This window comes from Cetorhinus maximus, unplaced genomic scaffold (genome assembly GCF_964194155.1).
Source record: "Cetorhinus maximus unplaced genomic scaffold, sCetMax3.hap1.1 HAP1_SCAFFOLD_323, whole genome shotgun sequence".
Classification (NCBI taxonomy): Eukaryota; Metazoa; Chordata; class Chondrichthyes; order Lamniformes; family Cetorhinidae; genus Cetorhinus; species Cetorhinus maximus.
In genome coordinates this window covers 432,972-454,197 of record NW_027596273.1, presented here as the reverse complement: position 1 = coordinate 454,197, position 21,226 = coordinate 432,972, and the positions used below count along the sequence as shown (strand labels likewise).

At 44.8% G+C, this 21,226-nt stretch overlaps 2 protein-coding genes across 2 annotated transcripts in view; one reads left to right on the top strand and one right to left on the bottom strand.

The window, feature by feature from the left end:
- Positions 1-2,151: 2,151 nt before the first annotated feature.
- Positions 2,152-21,226, bottom strand: part of LOC144673284 (uncharacterized) — a 150,190-nt gene continuing 131,115 nt past the window's right edge. The window contains 1 exon segment of the mRNA XM_078535201.1: positions 2,152-3,467. Coding sequence (XP_078391327.1) covers positions 2,394-3,467 — 1,074 coding nt within the window. The 3' untranslated portion in view covers positions 2,152-2,393.
- Positions 9,731-20,895, top strand: LOC144673268 (uncharacterized). Its single transcript, XM_078535183.1, has 3 exons — positions 9,731-10,642; positions 20,110-20,409; positions 20,734-20,895. Exons 1-3 carry the CDS (start codon positions 9,836-9,838, stop codon positions 20,893-20,895), a joined length of 1,269 nt encoding a protein of 422 aa, XP_078391309.1. The 5' UTR covers positions 9,731-9,835.

Genomic DNA, 21,226 nt, shown 5'->3' with positions numbered 1-21,226 from the left:
TCCTGCCATCGAATTCTCATGATGGACCTCAGGTGTCTTTGGTGGAAGCGTTCCAGAGCTTTGACGTGGCTCCGATAGCAGACCCAGGATGCTGCTCCATACAGCAGGGTGGGAAGGACAATGGCCTGGGAGAGTCTGAGTTTAGTCTTCAGGTTAATTCCATGCTGCTTCCCAACACAAACAGAATTAATACAGTGGATTCAGAGCTCGATTACATCGGATTACAGAGGATATAAGGCACAGAAACAGGCCATTCAGCCTAACCAGTCCATGCTGGTGTTTATGATCCACTCGAGCCTCCTCCCATCTTTCCTCATCTAAATCTATCACTGTAACCCTCTAATCACTTCTTCCTCTTGTGCTTATCTCATTTCCCCTTAAATACATCCATACTATTCACTTCACCCACTCCCTGTGGTAGCAAGTTCCACATTCTCACCACTCTCTGGGTGAAGAAGTTTCTTCTGAATTCCCTATTGGATTCTTGGTGACTATCTTATATTGATGGTCTCTCTTCCCCACAAGAGGAAACATTCTCTCTGTATCCTCTCTATCAAAACCTTTCATCATTTTAAAGGCCTCGATTAGGTCACCTCTCAGACTCCTTTATCCAAGAGAGAAGAGACCCAGCCTGTCAATCCTTTCCTCATATGTAAACACACACATTTCTGGTATCATTCTTGTCAAACAGCACGTCCCTTCGGCTGTTCACAACAGGTAAAGTGCTGACCATACTCAACCGGCCCAGCCTTGCAAATCTCAGAACAAAGTGTCCAACATGATAAGTGACTCTGCAATTGGACAGCACTTGCTAAACAAATCTGATTGTGCTAAGAATGACACTGACAAACAATTTAAAATTATCAGTCATGCTCACGGTATAGCTCACTTACACATGCTAGAAACTCATGTATTCACACACAGGGTCCCATCCTTTGCAAACAGAAAGAGCATGTTCACACACTGCGCTTTTTCAACAAAACAAAAGCTTAGGGACAGTCATTCCCTGGTTCATTTCCCATGACCAATCAGAGTCGAACTGCCTGGTTTGAATTTAAACAAAAGCTTGGCAGTTAACTACTGCCTGGTGCATTTTCCATGGTAACACCTCTACCAATCAGAGTCCTCTTGCCAACCAATCAGCCCCTCTTCTCATGTTGTATAAATCATTGTTCCATTTACAATTGGTATTCTTACAAATCTGTCCTGATGAGTGCAGGATGAAAAACTTCAACAGGATGTCTCTTTTTTCACAAATGTTCAGCAAAATTTCACCAATAATGATCCTGGGTGTGTTATCCTTCCCTGGATGCTAAGGCTAGGAGAGACATAATAACATAAGAAACAGGAACAGGAGTAGACCATTCGGCCCCTTGAGCCTGTTCCACCATTCAATAAGATCATGGCTGATCTTCTTGTGTTTCAATCCTGATAACCTTTGATTCCCTTACCTAACAAGAATCTATTTACCTCTGCTTTAAAAATATTTAGTGACCCTGCCTCCACCGCCTTCTGAGGCAGAGTTCCAAAGTTGCACAATGCTCTGAGAGAGAAAAAAATTTTCATTTCTGTCCTAAACGGGCGACCCTGATTTTAAAACAGTGACCCCTAGTTCTGGACTCACCCACAAGAGGAAACATCCTTTTGACATCCACCTTGTCAAGGCCGTTCAAGATCTTGTATACTTCAATCAAATCACCCCTCACTCTTCTAAATTCCAGTGGAAACAAGCTCAGTCTGTCCAACCTTTCCTCATAAGACAACCCACTCATTCCAGGTATCAATCTAGTAAACCTCCTTTGAACCGCCTCCAATGTATTGCTATCCTTCCTTAAATAAGGAGACTAAAACTGTGTACAGTATTCGAGGTGCAATCTCACCAATGCCATGTACAACTGAAGCATGAAGCTCTTACATTTATGTTCATGCCCTCTCGTAATAAAGGATCGCATTCCATTAGCCTTCTTAATTACTTGCTGTACCTGCATACTAACTTTTTGTGACTCATGTACGAGAATACCTAGATCCCTCTGCACCTCAGAATTATGCAGCCGTTCTCCATTTAAGTAATACTCTGCTTTTTCGTTCTCCCTGCCAAAGTGAACTTCACATTTTCCCACGTTAAATTCCATTTGCCAGATCTTTGTCCACTCACTCAACCTACCTATATCCATCTGCAACCTCCTCATGTCCTCTTCACAACATACTTTCCTATCTATCTTTGTGTCCTCTGCAAATTTAGCTGCCATGTCTTCACTCCCCTCATCTAAGTCATTGATGTAAATCGTAAAAAGTTGAGACACTCTGGGAGGTACAGGGAGCTGGGACTTGTCCATGAGAGTAACTTAAAGTATGAAAACTGAAATAATCTAGAGTTAGAAAGGAGAAAAGGTTCAGTTCTGGACGTGATTCTCAGCATCAACAACTGAATCCAACTTTTCTGGTAACATGTGAACTCGCTTATGTCTCAGCAGGTCGGATGACCGAGTAAATCTCTTCTCACACACGGAGCAGGTGAACGGCCTCTCCCCAGTGTGAATTCGTTGGTGTCTCAGCAGGTTGGATGAATTAGTGAATCCCTTCTCACACAAAGAACAGGAGAACGGCCTCAACCCCATATGAATGCGGTGGTGTCTCAGCAGGTGGGTTGAATCAGTGAATCCCTTCCCACACACAGAGCAGGTGAACGGCCTCTCCCTAGTGTGAATGCGCTGGTGTCTCACCAGATAAGATGAACAAGTGAATCCCTTCCCACACACTGTGCAGGTGAACGGCCTCTCTCCAGTGTGACTGCGCTGGTGTCTCACCAGATGGGACGAATGAGCGAATCTCTTCCCACACGTGGAGCAGGTGAACGGCCTCACACCGGTGTGAACTCGCTCATGTACCTCAAGGTAGGACAAACGAGAGAAACTCTTGCCACATATGGAGCAGATGAACGGCCTCTCCCCAGTGTGAACCCACTGATGTGTCCGCAGGTTAGCTGACTGAGAGAATCTCTTCCCACACACGGAGCAGGTGAACGGTCTCTCTCCAGTATGAACTCGCTTGTGTATCAGAAGTTGGTTTGAACGAGTGAATCCCTTGCCACATATGGAGCAGGTGAATGGTCTCTCCCCGGTGTGAACCCGTTGGTGCATCAGAAGGCTGGATGACCGAATGAAACCCTTCCCACACACAGAGCAGATGAATGGTCTCTCCCCGGTGTGACCACGCTTATGTGTCAGAAGGTGGAAAGAATGAATGAATCTTTTTCCACACACAGAGCAGGGGAACGGTCTCTCCCCAGTGTGAATGCACTGGTGCCTCAGCAGATCAATGCTTCTTTTAAAGGTTTTCTCACACTCAGAGCATTTAAAAGGTCTCTCATCTGAGTGAACCAGTTGGTGCTTAGTGTAGCTTGAAAACTGAGTGAATGCCTTCCCACACTGGGAGCAGCTGAACGGCCTGTCCTTGGTGTGAAGGAGCTGGTGCTCCGCGAGGCGGGAGGACAGCCTGAACCTCTTCCTGCAGTGGGAGCAACTGAACGGTCTCTCATCAGTGTGAACTCGCTGCTGTTGGACCAGTTCCTCAGAGGTTTCAAAATTTTTCCCAGAGTCAGAGCATTGAAGAGGCTTCTCATCAAAGTGATCGAGCTGATGTGCCAGCAGGTTGGATGAACACATGAATTTCTTCCCACATGCAGAGCAGGTGAACAGCCTCTCACTATTTTGAGCTCGCTGTCGTGTCAGCATGTTTACCAGCTGTATCAATCCCTTCACAAAAGAGCAGGTGAACAGCCTCTCACCAGTTTCCAACTGAGACAGTCGATTAAATCCCTTCAGATGTACAAATCTTCAGATCGCAATGACCCAGCTGACTCTGTCAGACGTGAGGTTTGATTTGATATTCCTGTCTGCAGATCCTCCTCTTCTATTACCCTGTAAAATAAGTTTACAAAGAATTACACTGTATACATTACACAAACAGGCCATTCGGTTTATCTAGTCTGTATTGGAGTTTCTATGCCACATGAATCTCCTCCCATTCTGCCAACCTAATCTCAGCCTTTCAGCTGATCTTTCTAATCCCTTTTCTCTCATGTTCTCATCTAATTTCTTTTTGAAAGAGTCCCAGGTATTTTTCTCAGCCACTTACTGTAGTACCGAGTTCCACATTTTAATTACTGCCTGAGGAAAGAAATATCTCCAGTTTTCCTGTTGGATTTATTTGTAACTATTGTGTACACAAGACCTCCAGCATTGGACAGACCAACAAGTGGAAACATTCTGTCCGCATCGACCTGCCCATCCTAATGAGGATTTTAAAGACCTAGATAAAAGCAAAATACTGCGGATGCTGGAAATCTGAAACAAAAACAAAAATTGCTGGAAAAAAACTCAGTAGGTCTGACAGCATCTGTGGAGAGAAAGACAGAGTTAACGTTTCGAGTCCGTATGACTCTCGAGTTCTGAAGAAGTCATACGGACTCAAAACGTTAACTCCGTCTTTCTCTCCATTGATGCTGTCAGACCTGCTGAGTTTTTCCAGCAATTTTTGTTTTTATTTTAATGACCTATATCAGAGGACACAAACATTCCTCTTGGTTTGAGTTTGCTGTGTATAAATCCTCCCCTGTAAAAGGAGTTTCCAAAACCCATCCCTGTCAGTCCAGGATAGAAATTCACAACAAAAACAGAAACCCTTCTGAAGGGTCATGAGGACTCGAAGCGTCGACTTTGCTCTTCTCCGACGATGCTGCCGGACCAGCTGAGTTTTTCCAGGTATTTCTATTTTTGTTTTGGATTTCCAGCATCCGCAGTTTTTTGTTTTTATAGAAATTCACAATATTCTCTCCTCCTGCTGACAGGGACAGGGATGTCTGCGCATGCGTACTGCAGCATATTGACCCCGCTCAAGATGGCGGCCGTTAACTCCGCCATTTTACTGAGAACGGCGGCCCGCAGCTCCCCCCACGACCGTTCGCTGCGACCACGGGGCCACTGCAATTTACTCGGGTGTCGAAGCCTCCAGTGCACCTTTATAACATCTCACTGCCCACTCCACCGCCTCCAATCCACCCCATCTACCGGCTTCATTGACTCGTCTGCACTCGGAAAGTGTCAACTCTTTCGACTAGCTCTTGCTGCAGGAAGCAACTGCGCATGCTCCCCTAAACGCACCCACAATGCTCGACACACACTTGGTATTGCGCCTGCGCAAAGCCTTCCTGCAGCGAGGATAGGGCATATTCTGCCCCGCTGCGAATGCTGGGTAAATCCTCGGCCATTGAGCAGCGATATAGTTGAATAGAAAATCATGTTTTGTGATCGATTGGAGTCATAGGGCCAAGATATGAAATTATTACATCAATTGATACAGCAACCAAAGTGCACAGGTCCTCCAACATAGTTCTGTCCTGGGTGTAATTAATAGAAATTAACAATTCAACAGTTAAATTCAAACTCACTGGAGTCTCAGAACGTGGGGGAAACATGATTTTTTTCCCAAGGCTCAGAACACTTAAGATGTCTCTTTCCAGTAAGAAAGCGCTGCTTGTGAATCAAATCCTTTGAACTTTCTAAATTGGGAGGTGAGAAAACTAAGCAAATCTTCTCTCACTCGTGAAATACTTGAAAGGTCTCCCTGCAGTCTGACTGCTATTGTGTCAGTAAATGGGATGACCGACTGAATCCCTTTCCACTTCCAGATGGTGATGATCTTTTCACGCTGTGATTTTACTCATCAGTTTCCAGCTGAGACGGGGATCTCAAATCCTTCTTGCAATGAGCTCCACATTCTCCAGTTCAGGAAAAGAAAACTACTGCGGATGCTGGAAACCTGAATGAAAAACAGAAAGTGCTAGAATTTTTAGCAGATCTGATTGTGTCTGTGGAGAAAGAAACACAGTTTACATGTATTTCAGCCTGTGGCCTTTCATCAGAACCACACTGTGTCTGTGCATCACTCTGATTTTCAATCCACTGAAACAGCCATTGAAAACTGCCCTCGACTTCACTGGAAGTACAAGGGACAAGTTTGTAGGAGTGGCCTAATGTACAATACATGATGGTATTTCAAAAGAGAGCCCATGTACCAATAGATAATTACGTGAATTAACCAAACCTCTTAACCCTGAAGTCTGCTTATATAATTCATCTCTTTAACAAAGACTAGACAATACAGCTCACACACACTCTGTCTCCAGATTTCTCGCTAAATGAGTTCACCTGCCATTTTATAGCTTTTTCTCTCTCTCCCTCTTCTATGCAGACCATGTTAAACAAACACGTGTCACCCTTTGAACGATCATTTCTTGAGGTGTCCTGGCAATTTCAAAAGCCTAGAATGTTAATAACCTTATCCTTACAACTTTAATCTTCCCCAAGCTAAAAATTATCTCTAAAATATTGATATGAATCATGAACAAGATGTTTATGAAAATATTTGTTTCATTGTTTCAACACTTCAAAATGATTGCTGTTTTCCTATGTGACTGTGTGTTTGTTCAATTAAATGTTTGTAAAAGGTAATGGTGGAGAAAGATTGAGCGTTTTTCGTGTAGGACAGAAGTGAAATGGGTCAATAGAGAAGCAACACATTTTCAATCAGAGCAGAAATAGATGACAGATACATAACGGCTCTTTCAACTGTAGTTTCATCACGAGTTCCGTTATAATCGCTTTTGCCTTGCATCCTCATCCCCTTTGTTATTTAATCTCCCCCAATCACACCTTCACTTTTATTATTTCCCCATCCTCCCCGTTCCCCATCTGTGAACTTGTCCTGATGGACGTTCAGTGTCTTGGGCCATTAACTGTGTCTCTCTCTCCACAGACTCTCAGTCTGACCTGCACAGTATTCCCTGTATTTCCTTTAGTCTGACCTGCTCAGTATTCACAGCATTTCCTTTTTGTGAATTAGACTGAGAGTTGTATGATCAGTCATACTGTTCCACAATGACCCAAAAACAAAATACTGCAGATGCTGCAGATCTGAACTTAAAACAGATAATGCTGGAAACACTCAGCAGGTCAAACAGCCTCTATGGAGAGGGCAGCAGCATCAATGTTTAAGGTGAGTGAGCCTTTATCAAAGCTTGAAGAATTTAGAGACGTAATTGTTCACAAACAAGTACAGAGCCAGGGAAAGGAGAGGGGAAGAGAAGAAAGAACATTGTTAATGGAAGGCAGTAGTGATTAAATGACAAAGGGGAAGATAATGTCAGACAAAATTGTGTGATAATGAGACAAGTAAATAAACGAATGAGACAAGTGAACAAATACAATTCAGATCCAGAGGGAGTATAAATGATATCAGCAGAACCATTACCAGCAACTACTGTCTGAAATAATGGGAGTAGTGATTATGATCAGTGCAGGAGGCTGAGGACAGAGAGGTCAGACTGGGAATGAGGTGGAGAATTAAAATAGCAAACGACTGGATGCTCAGGAACATGCTTGAAGATTGAATGGTGATGTTCCACAAAGCAGTTATCCAATCTTGATTTAGTCACCTCAGTATGGAAGGGATCACATCGTGAGCAGTGAATACACGATCCTAAAGTGAAAGTAGTATAAATAATTTGCTGTATCACTCAGAAAGTATATTTGTGGCCCTGGAACATGGGAACGGAGGAGGTGAAAAGGTGGTTGCTGCATCTGCTGTGCTTGTATCAAATGTACTGGAACGATGCCAGAACTACAACATTATGCCTATCAAGAAAGATTGAACAAGTTAGAGATGTTTTCTCTGCTAAAGAGAGTGAGAGGTGACCTGATCGAGCTTTTCAGATTATAAAAGGGGCTGACAAAGTAGACAAGTTGAGGATGGTTCCAGTTTCAGATGGACGAGAATAAACGTAAGTTCATCACCAACAAATCTAATGTGCAATTCTGGAGATAACAGGAGATAAAACCAGAAAATGCTTCAATCCTCACCATGTCTGGCAGCATCTGTGGATTGGGAAACATGGTTAACATTTCAGCTTTGTGCACTGACACAGTGCAGTTCTGATGAAAGGTTGCAGACCTGAAATGTAAATTATATTTCCCCTCTGCAGACACTCCCAGCTCTGCAGAAAATTCCAGAATTTTGTGTTTTTATTTCAGATTTACAGCACCTGCAGTATTTTTTTTACAAGGAGAATGTTGAGAATCTGGAATTCATCACCGGAAGGGTTTGAGATCCCCATCTGAACTGGAAACTCGGGTAAATTCACACCTATGAATAAGTCGTTCACCAGCTGAATGTGGAAATGAATTCACTCAGTTATCCCATTTACTGACACAGCAGCACAGTCACATCACACAGAGGCATCTCAGATACTACACACGTGGTATTTTAATTCATTGTAGGATGTGAATGTCGCTGGCTAGGCCAGCATTTATTGCCCATCCTTAATTGCCCTTGTTCAGAGGACATTTTTTAAAGAGTCAGCCACATTGCTGTGTCCTCGCGTCACATGTAGGCCAGACCAGGCGAGAACAGCAGATTTCCTTCCCTAAAGGACATCAATCAACCAGATGGGTTATTATGACAATCAACAATGATTTCATGGTCATTATTAGAGTTTTAATTCAGTTTGCCCACCTGTTCACACTTCAGCTTTGAAAGTTCAAAGGATTTTATCCACAATGGGTACACTCTTACAGAGAAGGCATGTTTTAAATGTTCTGCATATGGGTGAAAAAATCACTTGTTCACCCCAGTTGCAGAGACTCCAGTGAGTTCACACTTAACCTTAGTGGCTTGTTCTGCTGTGAATTATACCCAGGACAGAATTAAGGTGGAGGACCACTTTGATTGCTGTATCAATTATTTTAATAATGCTATATCTTGGCCCTATGGCTGCATCGTCATCAGGTCACAAATCATAATTTTCTATTGAACAATGTCATCGTTCAATGGCGCGGACTTTACCCAGCATTCTCGACGATGCAGGCTGTGCCGTATACTCATTATAGGATACCCTGGCGCATGCGCAGTGATGGGTTGTGACCGGAGCATGCGCATCGCGGGTTGGAACTGGCGCATGTGCAGTTTGGGTGCTGCAACCGCAGTGAGGAGGTCACCTGGACTCTGCAATCAGTGAATTACGGCTGATTATCGGGGCGTAACGGAGGCGGCGGAATGGGCGGAGAGGCCTCGTAAATACCTAGTGGAGGACTCGGACCAAAGTTAAGAATCTACCAGTCCCGCATTGACTCCAGGTAGGGCAACAGCCGCAGAACTGAACTTGATCACAGGCCCGAGTTAATGGCCGCCATCTTTATAGGGGGCAATGTTCAGCAGGGCGCATGCGCAGTAATCCATGTCCCTGTCAGCAGGAGGAGAGAATATTGTGCATTTCTATCCTGGACTGACAGGGATGGATTTTGGAAACTCCTTTTACAGAGGGTTCGAAGGGAAGGATTTATTTTTAGGTGGTGGAGATTGAGGGTTTGGGAGGTTTGTCAAAGTTCTGGTCGGGTTGAAGACACATAAAATCTCCCTCCTTCTTCTCGCCCTGTTTCCCTCACCCTCCTCCCATAGAGGTCAGAGTCTTGGTTAGTTCCAGACTGTCTGGCAGGTTCGTTTCCCTGAAGGACATTAGTGAATCAGATGCGTTTTTACAAGAATAATGCAGCTTTTTCCTCATGCTGTCCCCACAAATTACCAGATACATTCAGCTTAATTTCACAACCTGTGTTTGTTTCTGTGAGTTGTCTCTCACTCCTTTTTTTCTGTTTTAAATCAATTTCATAGGGTATTAGAAGGCGAGGATTTGCATCCGGAAAACCCCAACTAAATATCACATCAGGATCTGACAGAGTCGCCCAATTTATCATAACCTGAATATCATTGGAATTTGAACATGGAAGGAGAAAGCACCGTCCATAGTGAAGAGAAACCGTACACGTGTTGTGTGTGTGGACGAGGCTTCAACCAATTATCTAACCTGTCAGAACATAAATGCAGTCACAATGGGGAGAAACCATGGAAATGTGGGGACTGTGGGAAGGGATTCAATTATCCAGTTGAACTGGAAATTCATCGTCGCATTCACACTGGGGAGAGACCATTCACTTGCTCCAAGTGTGGGAAGGGATTCACTCTGTCATGCAACCTGTTGGCTCACCAGCGAGTTCACACTGACGAGAGACCTTTTAAATGCCCAGACTGCGGGAAGTGCTATAAAAGTTCAGGGGAATTGATGCGCCATCAACGTGTTCACACTGATGAGAGACCGTTCAGGTGCTCTCACTGTGGGAATGGGTTCAGGCAATTATCTGACCTCACTGTGCACAAACGAGTTCACACTGGAGAGAGTCCGTTCACCTGCATGAAGTGTGGGAAGGAATTCACTCGGTCATCACGCCTGCTGACACACCAGCGACTTCACACTGGGGAGAGACCATTCACCTGCCCCGAGTGTGGGAAGGGATTCACTAATTCATCCACCCTATTGAAACACCAGCGAGTTCACACTGGGGAGAGGCCATTCACCTGCTCCAAGTGTGGGAAGGGATTCACTCAGTCAACTGACCTGCTGGAGCACCAGCGAGTTCATACTGGGGAGAGACCGTTCACCTGCTCTGACTGTGGGAAGAGATTCACTCAGTCGTCAACCTTGCTGACACACCAGCGAGTTCACACTGGGGAGAAGCCATTCACCTGCTCCGTGTGTAAGAAGAGGTTTTCTCACTCAGCCACCCTGCTGAGACACCAGCGAGTTCACAAGTAACTAATCTGATTGGATTTTGCTGTTAATCCATTTGTCCATTTGGGTCTGTTTCTGATGTTCATGAAGTCCAGCCCAGTTACAGTGATTAATATTCTGGACAAAAGTCAAATCAGATTTGTGTTAAACACACAGTGTGTTGGATCTTTTAATATTTCTAACTTAAGTTAGTTTCTTTTGAAGGACTCTCCCTCCCCCCTGTCTGCCCCATCCTCACCTCCAAAATGATGGAGGAGCCTTGAGTTCTTTGAGGATATAATAAGCAGGGTGGATAAAGGGGAACCAGTAGATGTAGTGTATTTGGATTTCCAAAAGGCCTTCAATGAACTCCCACATTAAAGGTGACTGCACAAGATAAGAGCTCATGATGTTGAGGGTGATATATTAGCATGGATAGAGGATTGGCTGACTAACAGGAAAGAGTGAGTTGGGATAAATGGGTCATTTTGAGGTTAGCAAACTGTAACTAGTGGAGTGCCACAGGGTCAGTGTTGGGGCCTCAACTATTTCTGATCTATACTCATGACTTGGATGAAGGGACCAATTGTATTGTAGCTAAATTTTCTAATGATGTAAAGATAGGTAGGAAGGCAAGTTGTGAGGAGGATATAAAGAGTCTGCAATCCGATATAGATAAGTTAAGTAAGTAGGCAGATGGTGTATAATGTGGTAAAATATGAGGATGTCCACTTTGGCAGGAAGAATAGAAAAGCAGAATATTATTGAAATAGCGAGAGAAAGACTGCAGAATGCTGCAGCTCAGAGAAATCTGGGTGTCCTTGTACATGAATCACATAAAGTTAGCATTCATGTACAGGAAGTGATTAGGAAGGCAAATGGAGTGTTGACCATTATTGCAATGGGGATAGTGTATAAAAGTAGGAGAATCTTGCTGTAATTGTACAGGGCATTGGTGAGACTGCATCTAGAGTGCTGTGAACAATTTTGGTCTCCTGACTTAAGGAGAGTTATACTTGCATCAGAAACAGTTCAGAGAAGGTTTACTAGGCTGATTCCCGGGATGAAGGGGTTGTCTTATGAGGAAAGATTGGGCCTGTACCCATTGGAGTTTAGAAGAATGAGAGGTGATCTTACTGAAACATACAAGATTCTGAGGGGATTTGCAGGGTAAATGCTAAGAATTTGTTTCCTCTCATGGGGGAATTGTTAAGTAAGGGACACTGTTTAAAAATAAGGGGTCTCCCATTTAAGACGGTGATGAGGAGGAATATTTTTCTCTCAGAGGGGCATTAGTCTCTGGAATTCTCTTTCACAGAGCGTGTGGAGGCTGAGTCTTTGAATATTTCAAGACTGAGTTCGACAGATTTTTGACCTATAAGGGAATCAAAGGTTAATGGGATTGGGGACAGACTGGAACGTGGCGTTAAGACCACAATCAGATCAGCCATGGTGCAGCTTCGATGGGCTGAATGGCCTATCTCTTATGGTCTTGCCTACCTGACCAGTACATTCTTATCTCCCTGTAGTCTCCAGCTTTCTATCTCACTACCAAGCACACATCCATTTGTTTTTTGTATCATGCGCAAACTTCTTATTCATGTCCCTACATTTAAGTCTGAATCAGTGATATAAACCAGGAATGATGGACCCAGTACTGAGCCCTGTGAAACCCCACTGGAAACAGCCTTCCAGTCACAAAAAAAAAACCCATCAACCATCATTCATCACTTCCTACCATTGAGTCAACTTTGCATCCAACTTGTACCTTGCCCTGGGGTCCCATGAGGTTTTATTTTTCTGCCCAGTCTGCCATGTGGGACCTTGTAGATGTGGAGAGAATGTTTCCATTTGTGGGAGAATCCAAAACTAGGAGCCAGAAATACAAGATAGTTACTGATAAATCCGGTAGGGAAATAAGGAGATATGTGTTTACTCAGAGAGCGGTTATAAAGTGAACTCACTACCACAGGAAGTGGTTGTGGCAAAAAGCTGAGATAATTTCAAAAGGAAAGTAGACAAGAGAAAAAGGAATAAAAAGATAAACTGAAAGACTGAACTGAGGTAGATGGAATGGAAGGTGAAGCTTGTGGAGTGTAAAGACCAGCAGTGACTAGTTGGGAAGAATGGCCTGTGTCTATTCTGTACATTCTGTGTAATTCTGTGTAAACTCTTTTTACAAGGTATTAGGAGGAGAGGATTTACAGCTGTGAAACTAAAACCAATTATCAAGATCTGACAGAGTCACTCGATTCATCAGGGCCTGAATATCATCGGCCTTTGAACATGGAAGGAGAAATATTTGTCCATGGGAAGAGATTTCAAACATCAGTGTGACCGGAAAAGCACCGAGACACACACACCTGAGTGCGAGTGTTCCAGTGTTCCGGTACACAGCCTGAAAAGAATCACACCACTCACAGCGAGGAGAAAATGTACATGTGTTGTGTGTGTGGACGAAGCTTCAACTGATTGGAGAGGCAGAAGGTCACCAGCACCATGGAGAAACCATGGAAATGTGGAGACTGTGGGAAGGAATTCAAATGCCAATTGCAGTTGGAAATCCATCGACACACTCATACTGGGGAGAGACCATTCCCCTGCTTCTTGTGTGGCAATGAATTCATTAATTCATCTGACCTTCGGGTACACCAGAGAGTTCACACAGGAGAGAGGCCACTCACCTGCTGTACCTGTGGGAGGAATTGATTCAGTCAGCCCACCTGCTGGCCCACCAGGGAGTTCACATTGGTGGGGAGGCCGTTCACCTGCTCTGATTGTGGGAATGGATTCTCTCGGTCATCCCACCTCACTTTTACCAACTGGTTCACACAGATAAGAGACCTTTCAAATGTCCTGACTGTGAGAAGATCTTTAAAAGCAGGTACAAGTTGCTGACACACCAACAGCAGGGAGAGGCAGCTCACCTGCTGCGAGTGTGGGAAGGGATTCGTTCATTCATCTGACTTTCTGATACACCAGCGATTTCACACGGGGAGGGATTCGCCTGCTCTGTGTGAGGTAAGAAATTCTCATGATTATCCTGCTTCACTGCACACCAACTGGTTCACACTGATCAGAGGTCCTTTAAATGTTCTGACTGTGAGAAGAACTTTAAAAGCAGGCGTGAATTGCTCGCACGCCAATGTACACACACGGGAGAGGCCGTTCACCTGCTCTGAGTGTGGGAAGGGATTCGTCCATTTATCCAACCTCCTGAGACACCAGCGAGTTCACACTGGCGGGGGGGGCGAGGTTGTTTACTTGCTCCGAGTGTGGGAAAGAATTCACTCAGTTATCCAACCTGGTGAGACACCAGCGAGTTCACAAGTGACAGCAGGGGTTAGATTCTGCTGTTATTGCTGCTGTTAATCACACCCAGGACTGAACCATGTTCATTCTGAGAGTTGGTGTTTCTTTCTTCTGATGTTAATAATTGAACTGAAGTTTAGTATTATGGTTATATATTAAATAAATCAGCATTGTTTTAAATATATTGTTGTACAATTTTGTCTTTCCCACCTGAGTGTTTAACATCACCTGGCTGGAGCTCAGAAAGGATAATCTGGGGGAGGATCGTACGGCAGGAACAGAACTTCAGCCTGGACACTGTCCAGGAGCATGATGACCATCCACATCTTGTCCCTGTTGATAAAATCAAACACAGGGTTTATTCTCCATCTTGTTATCTGACCTTTTCATTTTGTACAGTTTACACTGATCTCCATGGTAACACAGATATTGTATTTCCTTCCCTCGTTTCCAATTTGCTAATATAAGATTCATTTCTCCAATCTATTTAGATCATCAAATGGATTTTCCAAGGTAGCCCCCCCCCCACCCCCGCCCCCCAGACCAACCCCGTTTCACAATGTTTTTAACATGACTTCATCTCTCATTGAACAGTTAATGTAATGGGTGGGTTGGTTCTCCCTGGAGGTGTTGAGATGGGCAGCACCATCTTCTCCACTGCCTGTAGCAGGGAGGATGTTGAAGTTTGTTGGAGGTTCTGGAAATACTGGTCCTGAGCCTGTCGAGTAGCCATGGGGAGTGCGACCCGGGGGGGGATTCACAATCTGGATTGGCCGACTTGTCATGAGCTGAACCAGGGAGTGAACAGGAGTGGAGTGAATGGTCATTAGGACACCAGGCAAGGCAGTGACCCAGTCATTGGCCTCGACCAGATCATTAGCTCCCCCCATGACAGCTTTTTTCAGTGTCTTTTCAGTGTCTTTTCTCCCGAGTGATTAAAGCTCCCGACCATCCCACTGGACTCTGGGTGGTAGGGGATGTGGAAATGTTGTTCCACACCCACAAGATGACCCAGCTGCTGCATTACTACTGCTGTGAAATGAGAACCATTATCACTCTCTATCCTTTTCCGAAAGCCACGTCTGGTAAAGATTTGTTCCCACAAGGTTTTAGCTGTTGCGACTGCATCATTTTTACAGACAGGGAAAGCTTCAATCCACCAGGTAAACATACCTATAAACTACCAGGATATACTGGTCCCCTCCTTTACTGTGGGTCGTGGGCCTGCCTATGTTTCCCAGCGATATAATTCAGATGGGATGTGCCCATTGGGACCTTACATTTCGCAGGGCTGGATTAGTTTGGATACAGATGAGACACAGATTCAGGTGATAATGGACATCCTGGTGCATCCTCAGCCACCAAGAGTAATTATGTAACATATTGAGGACTTGAAACAGAGAAACACTCCCCTAATTTGATTCATAAACAAAATTCATTCTTTTCTAAGCCATCAAGGTGTGACCTAAATCAAAATTAGAGCCATCCTTGTGATAGCAAACCTCATTGTGGAGGATGAGTGAATCCTTACTTGCTGTGAGAGATGAGGGAAAGTCTTTGCTATGGTGTACATCCTCTTTGACCACAGTCACATCAGGGTCAGGGTCCTGACAAGTTTTTAAACCAGGTTTAACTGGAGACTGTCGTACCAGTGCCAATGATTGTGTTTTGAGTGGATCCCAAGGAAACGCCTCTGGAGCAGCTTTCCTGGTGAGTTAGTCGTCCTGGTTATTACCACCACCCTCTTCACTAACTCCTGCTGCTGAACTACATTCACCTTACAAATGGCAACTTGTCCCAGTCACTTACCAGCAAGATCCCAAATCATTCGAAGTTTGGAGTGGTGGGTGAGCGATTTCCTTTCTGTTGTGGAGAAGCTGTGTTTTTTTTTTTGCTAGAGACGTAGGTTTTTTCCGAGGGAGTTACAACCAAAGGATATTTTCAGAATAGTTGGAGATTCCATCAGTAACAGATTGAAGGGCTGTGATCACAATAACCTCGGACTTCTGGGCTAAATATTGCGGTGGGTATTTAATAAAGGTACTATGGCTGTCAAGAAGCAAAGCCACAACACGAGTCTGATACAGTCCTTATTTATAAAACCGAGGCCCATCCACATAAACTCCACTGGAGTTTAACAGTAGTGTGGCCTTAACACGTCCATTGGACACTGCCTCTTTCATGTGACAACGATGTGGGGTTCTTTCATACTGCAACATCCGAGCCAATTGATATTTGTGAGATTACAGGATATTAATACCTTTGCTTTGTAACTCCATAATTCATTAACTCTGTCATTCCAGGAATATTCTCTTAATTTAGCCCTTTCTTAGTAATGTCACTGGTATATGGGGCGTGTAGAATTATTCAATTAAACTCTACCAGTACTCTGTGTGCTTAACTATTATTTGAAAGCATTATACCTGTGGATGCTGGAGATCTGAAATAAAAACAGAAGGTTCTGGAAAAACTCAACAGGTCTGGCAGCATCTGTGGAGAGAGAAACAGAGTTAATGTTTCGGGTGAAATATGAGTCTTCTTTGGAACTGAAGAGAGGTAGAAATGGGGTGGGTTTTATGCTGTTCAAAAAATTGTGTCAGGTCGAACAAAAGAGAAGGTCAGGGATAGGTTAGAGGGAGGGAGAGTTTAAATAACAAAGATGTAATTGAATGAAAGGTAAAGGGAGTGGTAATGGTTGTGATAAACAAACAAAGCACAGTAAGTTTTAATGTTGGAATAAAGGATGAAAATCTGTCCATTTCATTTCTGAAGGAGAGTCGTATTAGACTCAGAATGTTAACTCTGTTTCTCTCTCTAATGATGCTGCCAAACCTGTTGAGTTTTTCCAGAACTTTCTGTTTTTATTTCAGTGAATCCTTTATACTTGTTAAATAAACAGATCTTTCCACAGGGGTGGGTGTGTCTAAGAAGCATCCAACTGGAAAGCCTTTTTCCATTCACCACTTGCATTACTACAGCAGATATACATTGTTCTGACCCTGCCAGCAGGGCTGTGGAATTAATTGGATGGATCTTCAAAAAAGCACAGGTGTGATAAGCTGAATTAAATTCTATCTGTGATGTATCATTCCATAAAAGAATGAACATTCATTATCAGAGGTCGAAACGGAAGGAGGGAGGAACCAGTGACTTTGAGATTTAACCCAGCCAGGGTCAGCACCTAGAGGGGAGGAGGAAGATGGGCACCAGTGAAAAAGCTTTAAAAGCTCAGCGTATTCTCACAGGATAGCAGAAATTTAAATCACTTTGAGAAATAGAACATAGCGACGTACAGAATTTATATGTGTTTTTAAATTAATTTATTTCAGTTGGGTAACAAAATTGTTTTATATTCTGTATTTCGAGTGTCATTGGCGCTGCTGATACCCAACATTCCCTGCGGGTGTGAATGTGCTCTATACACGCCACAGGAGCCCAGTGCGCAGGCGCCGTGCTGACCTATCTGGAGCATGCGCAGTGCCACTTTGATCGGAGCCCAGCGAGTGCGGGAGAGGCTTTTGGAAATGGGTGAGAGCGGGCGGGGCTGAGGGAGGAATGAAGCCGGGGAGGGGAGTGGAGTGAGGGGAGGCTTCATAAACACCCGATGTAGGCCTTAAGGGCAGAATCAGGGCCTGCAGGTCCCGTGTTTACAGCCCTGGGGCTTTTTTCCTGGGAACAGGTCCAGGTGAACCATTATTAGAGGCTCAGGAAGTTACACAATAGCAGAGGTGATTGGGGAGGGTGGCGGGGAGAAGAGCGCATGCGCGGCCATCTCGGTGACGTAACGTAATGGGCGAGGCTTCAGGGTCCCGGTGACCAAGAGAGAAAAACATTGAGATAAAAACAAAAAACTGCAGATACATGTCTGTCCTTAGCTTGCTGCATTGTTCCGCAAACTGGAGGAACAGCACCTCATCTTCCGACTAGGCACTTCACAGCCTTCCGGACTGAATATTGAGTTCAACAATTTTAGATCTTGAGCTCCCTCCTCCATCCCCACCCCCTTTCCGTTTCTTCCCCCTCTTTTTTTCCAATAATTTATATAGATTTTTCTTTTCCCACCTATTTCCATTATTTTTAAATGTATTTGCACCCATCGTTTATCTATATCTTTTATGCCCTTTTAGTCTTATTTCACCCCACCCCCACTAGAGCTATCTGTACCTTGCTTGTCCTGTTCTCCACTCTTAATTAGCACATTCTTTTAGATAATATCACCACCAACACCTCTTTGTTCTTTTGTCTGTGACATCTTTTAGTTATCTCCTCTTGTCACTGCTTGCTTGTCCCAACAACACCCCCTTCTCCCCCCGCTACCCTTAAACCAGCTTATGTTTCACCTCTTTCCTATTTTTACTTAGTTCTGTTGAAGGGTCATGAGGACTCGAAACGTCAACTGTGCTCTTCTCCGCCGATGCTGCCAGACCTGCTGAGTTTTGCCAGGTATTTCTGTTTCTGACTTGCTCAGATCCTGATGGGATCTTTGGTTTGAATTTCCTGGTTCCAAATCCCATCAGCCCTGTCGCCGCGCATGCGCCCGGCTGCACACCCTCCCTTCTCAAGATGGCGGTGCGGTCGGTACCCTCGGGCCTGTCATCAGAAACACCTCAACTGCTGTTCCGCTTGTTGAAAACACGGGATATGGGAGCCTACATGAGGTGTTTCTGAAGCCTCCAAGTCCACCCGCCGCCTCTATTCCTCTCCTGCCTCAAGTCATCTCTCCCTCACGGATCCTGCCTCAAGTCATCTCTCCCCCACGGATTCAACAGGACATCGTCCAGCACCCGCACTGCGCATGCTCCAATCTCTGCCCCACAACACGCATGCGCCGGGGAGGCGGTTAGGGCCCCGCCCCTCATTCACTCCGATTGGTTGGAGGACCAGCAGCCCCAACTCCAACTCGTCCTCCAGTCCCACCCCCTCTCTTCCTATTGGTCCGGAATCACCATCCGCCGCTTCCGGCTTCTCTGCCGCACCAAACTGAACCAGAGGCCCAATTGGGAAAAGGTGGTTATTTGCGTTCATTTAACATCACTGCTAAAGTCAATGAAGGTAATTTGTTGTTTTGAGGCAAAGTATTTGGTGGAATCAGAGTGAAGGAGTGGGATTGATCCACAGCCTGAGTCACCAGTTTGAGGACAGGAGGAGAGAGAATCTGGAGAGGAGAAAAGAATAAGTTGGAGACTGGACACTGAGTCTGGAACAATGAGCAGAGAGGGAGAGGAGTGTGTGGGACAGAGATTTATAGATTTGGAGGAATGAGAGGGAAAAATGTTCCATAGAAACTAGAATTCTCTGTTCTGAATTTATATATTTAATACCACATGGACTGCAGCGGCTGAAGAAGGCAGCTCACCACCATCTTCTCAAGAGCAACTAGGGATGGGCAATAAATGCTGGCCCAGCCAGCGAAGCCCACTTCCCATGAATGAATAAAAGAAAATATCCTGTATTTACAGTGATAACTTCTGTAAACTCATTTTACAGGTTAGAAGGGGAGGATCTCACTGTCACTTGATTCAGCAGAACCAGAATATCACTGGCCTTTGAATGAGGAAGAGTAAACGTTTGTCTATTCTGTCTGTGGAAAAAGATTTCAAACATCACTGTGACTGATAAAGCACCAAGACATTCACACACCCGAATGAGAGTGTTTCAGTGCACTGACTGTGGAAAGAGTTTTAATCAGTTACACAGACTGAATAAAAATCACACCATTCACAGCAGGGAAAAATCATCCGGGTGGTCTGCTTGTGAACAAGGCTTCAACTGATTGTCCAGCCTGGAGAGACACAAGCACATCAGGTCCTCTGAGAAACCGTGGAAATGTGGGGACTGTGGGAAGGGATTGATTTCCCCATCATAGCTAGAAACTCATCGATGCTCTGCCTCTTTCTGACATTTTTAAACATCAATGTGAATGGAAAAACACAGAGACACGCACCCCTGAGTGTGTGTTTCAGTGGACTGACTGTTGGGAGAGATCTAACCAGTTACACAGCCTGAAAAAACATTGCACCATTCACAGCGGAGAGAAGCCGTACACATATTTTGTGTACAGATGAGGCTTCAGCTGATTGGCGAACATGCAGAGACACAAGGACACCTGCACCATAGAGAAACTGTGGAAATGTGAGGACTGTGGGAAGAGATTCCGTTCCCCATCTGCACTTGAAATTCATCGACGCATTCACACGGGGGAGATGCCATTCACCTGCTCTCAGTGTGGCAAGGGATTCAATCACGCATCACATCTGGTTACACACAAGCGAGTTCACACCGGGGAGAGGCCGTTCACCTGCTCCGTGTGTGGCAAGGGATTCACTCAGTCATCACACCTGCGGTTGCACCAACGCGTTCACACTGGGGAGAGGCCGTTCATCTGCTCCGTCTGTGGGAAGGGATTCAGTGAATCATCCACCCTGCAGAACCACAGTGTTGTTCACACTGGGGAGAGGCCATTCACTTGCCCCGTGTGTGAGAAGGGATTCACTCGGTTAACCAACCTTCTGCGGCACCAGATAGCGCACACCGGAGAGAGACCATTCACTTGCTCCGTGTGTGGGAAGGGATTCACTCGGTCAACCAGCCTGCGGGCACACCGACATGTTCATACTGGAGAGAGGCCATTCTCCTGCTCTGACTGTGGGAAGGGATTCCCAAATTCATCCAGCCTATGGAAGCACCGGTGAGTTCACACCGGGGAGAGGCCATTCTCCTGCTCTCTGTGTGGGAAAGGATCCAACCAGCTGAGACACCAGCGTGTTCACACTGGGGAGAGGCCTTTCACCTGTTCTGAGTGTGAGAAGGAATTTGCTGATACATCCAGCCTGCGGAAGCACCGCCGAATTCACACAGAGGAGAGAGACCGTTCACTTGCTCTGAGTGTGCGAAAGGATTCACGGAGTCATCCAACCTGCTGAGACACCATTGCAGTCACACTGATTAGAGACCCTTTCGAAGCTCTGACTGTGGGTGTTAATTGTATCAGCTGTGGTTACATATACATAGGTGAAGGGAATTGCTTGGATGGTTACTTGAGCACAAATAAAAAGAAACTTACTGGCATGGAGTGGAGTCAGGAGCTATATAACTAAAGTTTCACTCTGTGAATAAGTCTATACCAAGAAAAGATTGGCTCCAGTTTCTTTCTTCACCATAAGGCTGTCATGGTAACAGATTGCTTGCCTAATGGCGAAGAATGGAAACTAAACGGAAATAAAATTTTGGACAAAAGCTTACAGTCCCAGTAAT

What these genes read in the sequence shown, in the direction of transcription:
- LOC144673268 (XM_078535183.1), top strand. Translation starts at nt 9,836, where the DNA reads ATGGAAGGAGAAAGCACCGTCCATAGTGAAGAGAAACCGTACACGTGT. An exon ending in AGAAGCCATTCACCTGCTCC is followed by an intron (nt 10,643 to 20,109) that starts GTGTGTAAGAAG and finishes TGGAAATGTGAG; the next exon opens with GACTGTGGGAAGAGATTCCG. An exon ending in CCACCCTGCAGAACCACAGT is followed by an intron (nt 20,410 to 20,733) that starts GTTGTTCACACT and finishes CTGAGACACCAG; the next exon opens with CGTGTTCACACTGGGGAGAG.